The 9,526-nt window shown below is 24.2% G+C and overlaps 1 protein-coding gene across 1 annotated transcript; it reads right to left on the reverse strand.

Annotated features, from left to right (window-relative positions):
• Nucleotides 1–6,521: 6,521 nt before the first annotated feature.
• Nucleotides 6,522–9,282, reverse strand: LOC145836888 (lysosomal cholesterol signaling protein-like). The gene is made up of 3 exons (XM_082944661.1): nt 9,147–9,282; nt 7,958–8,179; nt 6,522–6,667 (listed from the first exon to the last, which is right to left on the reverse strand). Exons 1-3 carry the CDS (start codon nt 9,280–9,282, stop codon nt 6,657–6,659), a joined length of 369 nt encoding a protein of 122 aa, XP_082800787.1. The 3' UTR covers nt 6,522–6,656.
• Between the last annotated feature and the right edge of the window lie 244 nt (nt 9,283–9,526).

Here is a 9,526-nt window from a genome sequence, read left to right on the forward strand (position 1 = left end):
ATTTGTGAAAAGCTACTAAACAAAATTCATAAAGAGTTTTTTATAGTTATGTTTAAAAGAGATTAGTAACATTCTGTCTAGTAACATTATCATGTGTTGTATAAACCATATAAAAACGTTTGTTAATTTTAAAATATTTATCAATTTAAAGATTGATTGAAAAATAAAAAAGTGAATTTCAGTATCTTGTATACTTTTAGTTTACAAATTATTTAAAACACCAACTTGATTTTCAAAATATTGTTTTTATTGATCTAAAAACAGTTTAATCTTCATAAGCTTTTTTAAAAACTTAGTATGTTAAATCTAATTTGATTAATCTATAATAATTAGAAAAACTAAGTTTGACTACTTAAAAATTCAATTTTTCAAAATATGATATAAAGCAACTTTTTATATTATATTCTCCTCAAAACTAAATAAAGTCTTACCCAGAAATGCTGAAGAAGTACTGTAAAGTTTTAACTTGTTAAAAAAAATGTTTCACCCTTCAAAGTATCAAATTTATTACAAATTTAAGAATGATTATATATCTGATAAAAAAATTTAGATAACTTTTATAAAATTCAACTTCAATATTTCTAATAATCTATAGAATATGTAAGTTTTACTGAACCAAATAGATAAAATATAAAAATTATAAGCAAAATCTAAAAACTTTTTTTTTTTTGCAATATAAATTAGATAGCCAGCTAAATAGAGAGAGAAAAAAGTTATAATATTTATTAAATCTAATAAGACACAAATAGTAATACAATATTTAATTTTTTTTATATTATTTATTAGAAAGTTTTTAACCTAAAAGAGCATTGCTGGCCAAACTTGCATATTCTTAGTAATTTTTTATAATAGAAATAATAATAGAAACTATTATAAGAAAAACTTATTTATGAAAGAGTGCTTTTTTTTTCTTATGGAAATATTAAAAGGTTGTAATTCAACCTAATCAAAATTTATTAAATCATTTTATTCTCACAGTAAAAAATTACAACTAACATTTTAACTAAAGCCACTCTTTGACTAAAAAACTGTCCTGAGTGATTGTATACTGTAATGTATTCATCCTGGGTTTTTTAAATCTTAAAAACAAGTATTTTAATATTTTTAAATCAATAAAAGACAAGTAATTTAACATAGTTGGAGTGAAAAGAAAGTTATTCTGTTATAATATTTGTTTGCCTGAATTTTATTAGATATTTATAGAGTTAAAGTTATTATTATGAAAAAAATCTTTGTACATCAATACAGGGTTGCCACTCGTTTTTTAAAATTTTTTTCCAGCCAAGTTTCTTCCAGGTTCTTAAAAGTAAACACTTTTGGGTCTATTTTTAGTTTTAAGGTAATTTCTATAAAAGTAACTGTGTTAAATAGTACAAAAACATTTAAAAGATGCTGTAAAGTTACTTTAAATGTGTTTTTTAATAAAAAAATGTTTGATGATGACAAAAAAATCTTGTTTATATGATAGATAATTTGTGTCAAATTGAAATTTTAGTACTGAAAATGTTAAAATTATTAAAAATTCCAGGTTTTTCCAGGTTTTTTTCAAAATTTCTCAAACTCCAGGTCTTTCCAGGTTATTTTTGCCTAAATTGTCAAATTCCAGGCTTTTCAAGGATTTTCCAGGTAAAGTGGCAACCCTGATCAATAAAAATTCTATTGGTTTACAGCAAGGTTTCCCGAATTCATTTTCATAATGCCCCCTCCCATCCCTATTCTTAAGAGATTCGGTGTTTGCAGGTCAAAATTCAAAAATAAAACTTGTTATAAGTTGCATATCTAGACATGTTTTAATATAATAATAGAAACTATTATAAGAAAAACTTAATTAAGAATGAGTTGTTTTTTTTTATGGAAATGTTGAAAGGTTGTGATTCAACCTAATCAAAATTTATTAAAATTATTTTATTCTCACAGTAAAAAAATTACAACTAACAAGGTTGCCACTCTTTGATTAAAAAACTGTCCTGAGTGACTTTAAAATGTAATGAGTCATCATAAGTTTTTTTCAAAGTACTTTAACCTTAAAAAAAGTATTTTAATATTTTAAGTCAATAAAAAACAGGTAATTTAGCATAACTGGATAGAACAGAAAGTTATTCTATTATAGTTTTATGCTTACTTGAAAATTTTTTGATGTGCACAGAGTTTAAGTTATTATTATCAAAAAAAAAATCTATTGGGTTCCCGAATTCATTTTCATAATTCCCCCCCATCCCTACTGTTAAGAGATTTGTTATTTGCAGGTCAATCTTCAAAAATAAAACTTGCTTAAAGTTGCATTTCTAGACATGTTTTTTTTTGGTTATCATTACAAACCCCAGAATACTTATCGAATTTAATTAATTACCAACTTACTTTTTTCCCACTGGTGGCTTTAATTTTTTACCAGTTAATGGTCAAATATGAATCGCAAACTGAATTTACCAAAAAGTAGAATTTGTGTAACTGCCAAATGTTTTTAAACTTCTTTCTTTTTTGCTCTTGACTGTTAAAAAATAGTTAAAACTCCAGGATTTTCAAGATAATTAGGTGATTTTGATAAAATTCTAGATTTTTTAAATTTTCTAAGATTTTTCAAAAATTTAAGGTTTTTTGGCAACCCTGAATATATAGTCAAATTAACTTAACTAGTTTTAATTTTTGACTTAATTATAATAAAGCAACAAGTTTCTTTGACATTGATAGTTCAACTTTATAATTTAAAAAAAATATATATTAAATTGTGGCCACTGTATATAAGAAATTTCTTCCAGGTATTCAAAAGTTATTTTTTTTGTCTATTCTAAGTAAAAAGTGTATTTAAATTACTAAAATTATACTGCAATGCTACTTTAAATATTTCTTATAATTCATACATTTTTTTGTGTATAACTTACCTGTTCAAAAATTTATCAAATTTAAAGGTTTTTTATTGATTACAGTTCAAATTTTCATACTTTTTCAAATAGTAAAGTTCAATGATTTCCTAGTTTTCCCTGGTTAAATAGCCACACTGTTCATGGTTTTAAAATGTTATAATTTCAAAAATTCAGCTTGACTTCAAGTTTAGCTTTGATTGATAATCTAAGGCTATTATAACAATATAAATAATACAAAATAAGGTAGTAAAATGTTAAGAAAATATTTTGACAAAAATAAACATAACCAAAAATTAAAATAAATTCTTTCACTGAAAAACAATATAAAAATAAACAACTATATTAAGTAATTTGTACTCTGATAATTTATTTCTAACTCACTTACTTTTGATTTCAATGGCTTCAAGTCTGCATTTTGTCCAAGGAGAAATTCACAATGATTGTTATGCAAAAAATCAAAATATTTCAAATTTGAATTCAAACGGACCAATCCAAAAAGGTGGAATATTAATCTTATAAAAACAGTATAAACAGAAAACAGTTAAGCAAGGCAAAGGCAAGCATAAACCTTACGTTTCAATGTAAGTTTATTGAAAAAAAAAAAACGAAAATACTTCAAAAAAATAGTTGATCTAAGGACCAGGATGTACAAAAAAAACTAGTGTGCAAAGGAACCTTTCGGTCATCAGATATAAATAATAGTTTTGGTTTGTATTTCGATATTTTGATAACAATTTTGTTTTATTATACATTGTTTTCTGTCATCTTATTATTAAATTTAGATTGAAATAATAAAATTTTACTAGCTTGTAAGATGTTGTAAATGGATTTTATGATTTTATTATTATATCAATCATTCTTTTATTTCATTTCGTTTAATTGATTGTTTTATTATTAAAGATTTAAATATTTAGATGATGAAAAATTATGCGTAATAGCTCATAAGAAACTTTATAAGCATGTGGTGTACGACTCGATAACCTAAAGGTTCCTTTCTACACCTGCTCCTTAAATCAAACTTATTGAGCACATTTTTTTTATCGTTCAATAAACATTATAATATCTTTCTATTTGTAGTTAATATTGCAAAATAAGATGAACATAAACTTTTTACCTGTTTCCCACTTTATTTCAACTTTCTAGTTCTTGCTTAAGCAAAATAAGTAAAGCACCTAATATGTAGTGTTTTAAACAAAAGAAATTTTTACTGCTATAATCATATTACTATTTATGTTTTAAACTTCATTTTAAAAACGGAATACTAAGTAAATAACTAAAAAATCCTATTAATATATTTATATAAGAAAAGATAAGTTAGAATTTCTAATTGTTATTAAACTCTACCTATTTTAGTCAGAGGAACAGTATTTCAGTAAACTAGTGTAAATGAACTTTGTTAAAATAAAATGTTTTTTCATATTTGTTAATCATGGATAAATATATCTACCATATTTGCTTTTATCCAAAAGCAGATAACACACAGTGCCAGAAGTTTCTAGTTTAAAACTGTTGGTAATAAATTAAATCTAATCATGTCGATGTATTCTGTTTAAAAAAATTCGCGCAGTGTGACACGTGGTCGCTACAAAATGAGTTTTTGTAAGTCTAGCGGTTGCATTAGAATTTAAGTTGAATATATTAGAATTAAATTTGTTTAAAATGAGAAACATAATTTATAACACTCATTTTTAGCATAAGTTTGAATTTTATTTTATAATTTTTTAATGTTATTAAGTGTAAACAACTTAGGTTTCAAATGTTTAAAATTATTTCTATATATATATATATAGCTAAATAGAGAGAATAGAACTATTGAAAGAATACTGACACATAAAATAGTTGTGAATTATATTTTATTTTTTGTTATAAATCATAAATTAAATTTTTAAAAACAATTTCTTGCATAAACAGTACCACAAAGTTTTACTTTTATTCTATATACAAAAAACATTGTATTAAAGTTAAGCAACAATATAAAGACTTTTTGTCAAACTAGCACATTAAAAAAACTTTAAGAAGTAACAGTAATTAAATTACTATCATTTCAAATAAGTATTTGAAAGTTTAATAGTATATATATATAAATCTAGACCGTAAATAATAGTTTTATTTTTTATAGCAACACATACGTAATTTTGAAATTGGTAATAGTAAAATTTCAATGAGTATTATTAACTTAAATACTTTAACCATATTTATAAGAAATTTTTAACTAAACTGTAGAAAAAAGTTTGAAAACAACAAAATATGTATTAATAAGAAGTTTGATTAATCTATTATCTTAGATATTTTAATTTTTGATCAGAAAACAGCTTTTTTCTACTTTTTTTACTAAATTTAAAAATTAACAGATCAGTATAAAAACTTACATAATACAAAAATTATATAATTACAACTTTACACCATTCTAGGAAACTTATAAACTTTTATTTATTTGATTAAGCGTAGTAGCCTAATGAAACATTACAAACCAAACAACAATATTTGATTAACAATAACAACAACAACATTTGGTTTTGTTTGTATCTAAAAACATTGCTTTTCTTCAACACCCACATACTCAGTAAATTTTTCCAGACCCATTTTTTTATTATAGAACTTTTTTATACTTTATTAGAATTTAGTAATATATACTTTATTAGAATTTAGTAATTAGACTAATTAAAAACTATTTTAGGTATACAAAAGTAACGTGGCCTACAAAAGCCTATATTTTTATTGTAATGAACAAAGGCTCCCACACTGACTCAATAAGATTTCTTACGTTTGTGCTATAACTACAATTTCTTATAAAGTATAGATTTGACTGGATAAAATGCTGACATAACGTTAAGCTTATATAATAGCAGTGTTACAACTTTTTAAAAAACTAGTAACTTTTGTTTGTTTATTTAAATGTAGTAGCATTACAAATAAAACAACAATGTTTGTTTACAAGTTATTTAGTAAAACTTTACTGTGGTAAACAAATAAAGTATGTCTAGAACAACTTTGTTTGATATTTCATTATGTAATGTAACATATGTAGTATACTCCCTTACATTTTCAAAAACCTTTAAACTCTGGTTGCAACCTTGGGAATTGTTTTTGCTATCAGGGGTCAAATTACATATAAGGTGGCAAAAAGTTAACTGGTAGAAGTAATGGATAATTAACTAGTAAAGAATAAAAATATAATTGAGGAGGCAATTTTTTTTTTAATTTATACCAAGTAGGCAATTATGTAAGCAAGTTTGAGAAACCCAGATTCTATTAGGTATATTATTATTTTATAAATTTATTTTATAAAATTATTTATATTGTTACTTGTCTAAACGTTTATTTTATAAACACCTTTCTTCTTTCAAACATTTGCAGAATTGAAACTATGTTAAGCTAGACAAGCTTGTACATTTGGTTGATTTCAAGAAATGTTTGATAAACCCTTATCCTATGGTTTTATTTAAAAATATGATTTATATTCGTTCAAAAACATTTTTATTTAAACAAACAAGTAAAATCGATTTCATGTAACACTTATCAACTATTTTTGTTAGCAGCTAACAAATACAGAGTACAAAAAATTATACGATTAATTAATTTATCTTTATTATCAATTTTTTATATATTTAATTTGAGTCAAAAAAATTAGACAACTTTTTATTATCAAATTTACTTAAGTTAAAACTAACTTGTACAGTTGATCAATTTCAAGAAATACAAAGCATATAAATATCAAATAGGATTGAGGATGCAGAGTTGAATTGGGGCAAGCAGATAAATGTACTGCAGAAGTTCGGGGTAGCTTCCATAATATTACCCTTGCACTGTAATTTATTGATATATAAACGTTTATCTTAACTACTATGAATAAATGTAAAATCATTTTTAATTTTTTTTTAGTTTTGCAAAAATAACAAACTACTATAAAAAGTAAGTACATACTATTTATTAAACTAACTCTCTTCAGATGTACTCTGTTGATTTGATAAGCTTTTTTTAGTTACAAAAGCTTCACAAAACTAAACGAGTCGAATAATTTAAAAGAATAAAAAATATGGTATGCTTCAGAATAGATCTTTATATAAATGATGTTAAAGAAAGACTTATTGTGTAAGCTCGATCACAATAAATTTGTCATTATAATTTTACTTAAACTTAGTTTAAAGTTACTAAAGAATTAATTCTATTTTAAATCAGTAAGTGTTTAACCAATATTATTTACATTAATTAATAATTATTAAGGTTTTCAACTTAGATTACTTGAAAATGGCTTAAAGATTTTTTAATTAATTATAATAAAATAGTTACGAAACAGTCTTAACACAGCATTAAAAATGTTATTTAGGATTGAGTAAAATTACCTCAAAATCAAATAGCCAAATTTTTAAACCAAAAACATTATGTTTTGGAAGGGTTGTCATTTATATGAAATGAGTGTTACAAAAGTTATAGGTATAAAAATATTTTACATTTAAAGTAAATGTAACAAATAAGTTTTTAGAAACTGTTAAAAGTTGATACCAAACTGACAAATTAGGTATATCATTTCAAAGGTAAGTATTCTGAGTATTTTATCTAAAAATGCAGATGGATATAACAGCATCAAATGTTGTAATAACAAACAACTAACTGTTGAAACAACTAACTGTTATTGACAGTAATGTTAGACGTTTAGAACTTTTATTACTTATGTTTTTATTTTTACAGAACTAACTTATAGAATACCCCCTTAGCAAAATATTTATTTAAAAACCATAAAACCAATAGAAAACAAATTTTTTGACAACTGAATAAAAATATCATCATTTTATAAAAACTGTACCAAACAAACTTGTTTGATACCTCATTGCAAAATATGTTTTATACAAACCTTCAAAAAACCTATCAACAATACAAAACAACTGTTGTTAAAAAAAAATATTAAAATTTTATAAAAAGTATACACCAACTTATTGGGTAGCCCATTGCGAAATCATTGGACTGTGGGAGAAAATAAATGAATATAGCAGCTATGAAAACTTCAATAAAAACTTAAAATGATTGTTGTAAATGATCAGATTAAAATTCAAAGTAATTCTGTATAACTGTTTTAAAAAGAACTTAACCAAACCAACTTATTGGGTAGCCCATTGCAGAATCGTTGGACTGCGTTGAGAACATGCCGTACAAACCGGCTCTGCCCAGATCCCCCCTGCCGATGACCAGAGACAGCACGAACACTATGAAGAAGACGCAGGTCTTGCCCACGAACACGGCCAGCAACAAGGACCAGGTGACCATGCTGAAGTCCAGTTCCACCATGTTCTTGAACAGCAGCATGGGCAGGGCAATGTAGCCTGTGGAAATGTTTGTACTTGAAACACCATAGTTATTTTTACACACAGTTTCAAAGGCGTTTGTTTTAAGTTGTGGTAAATTTGGTAAACGATTCAGATTGTAAACTGGTTTTTGATACAGTTAAACTTTATTTTTTAGAATTTAATTTTATGGCGTGTGATAAAAACTTAAAAACTCTGTTCTTAAACAGAAGCATGTGCCTTGGAAAATGTTCATACATTTGTTATGATTAGATTATTATTCTTTTTCATCAAGCAATGTGTCCAATGAAAACTTTTTGATTATCATATTTACTAACTTCAATTCTAAATCAAATACTAAGTTTTGTATTTTTATTTTATAAACACATTATCAAATTTGTAAACTATAAACCTTATGGCGAAGCTAAAAAGTATAGAAGTTATTTTTATCATGTAAAAGAAACAAATTGTTCAAATTAAACTTTAAAATTTATACATAACTTTAAATTATTATAAAGTTGATTAATTGTTTAAAACAAAAAGTAGAACACCATAACTTATCAAATTTAATAGTCATCATAAAACTTTTATGATAAAAACTTACATTAACTGATTCATAAAAACTTTATATAATTGTATAATAAACTACAATTTAAAATTTTATACAAAACACTTCATTTATAAACAAGGTCGTAACTAGATTTTAACAAACTAATTTTAAGTTAAATTATAACATGCTTAAATGTTAACTTAAAAGCAAAAGCTTTTATAGGACTCAAAACTGTTAACAACTAGTAAAAACAATAGAATAAAAAAAAATTGCTACTTTAATGTTTTCTTAATCAGATGTAAAAATATAACAAAGATATAACATTAAAATCTTTATTTTTTAAATGCAAAAGTTTTACTCTTACAAAAATGCCTACTAATAATCAGTAAATAAACTTTATAAATATTTTTTTTTTCATTTGAATATTTATATAGTTAATCAAATAAATTAACAAACCTGTAAGTTTACTTATTCCTTTTGCTTGATTGGATGTTATGAGGTTTAGCCTTCCAACCACATAACCAGATATTATAAAGACAAAACAGTTTACTAAGGCAATAAACAACTTTTCAAAGTTATCATTTTGTGACATGATAGTTTAAATGTTTTAGTTGCCTGTAAAGTGAAGTTTGTATCACTGTATGCTGATGATACTTTTACAAAAACAACACAAAAGGTTAGTTCCTTAATAGAGAGACTATAAAATAGTGATGCACACCTGAAACAAATAAATAAGTAATTACCTAGCATGATGTTGCAATAATATCAAACTGAAATTACATAACATTTGATGTATTTTTTAACCATAAATTTAGGCTAAATATAGTATTTGTTGC

This window comes from Thalia democratica, chromosome 5, assembly GCF_965202585.1.
Source record: "Thalia democratica chromosome 5, ktThaDemo2.hap1.1, whole genome shotgun sequence".
NCBI lineage: Eukaryota > Metazoa > Chordata > Thaliacea > Salpida > Salpidae > Thalia > Thalia democratica.

Excerpts from the sequence above, each read along its gene's own strand:
- LOC145836888 (XM_082944661.1), bottom strand. The coding sequence starts at position 9,282 with ATGTCACAAAATGATAACTTTGAAAAGTTGTTTATTGCCTTAGTAAAC. Across the intron at positions 8,180-9,146 it reads AGGAATAAGTAAACTTACAG|GCTACATTGCCCTGCCCATG; the intron begins GTTTGTTAATTT and ends ACATTTCCACAG.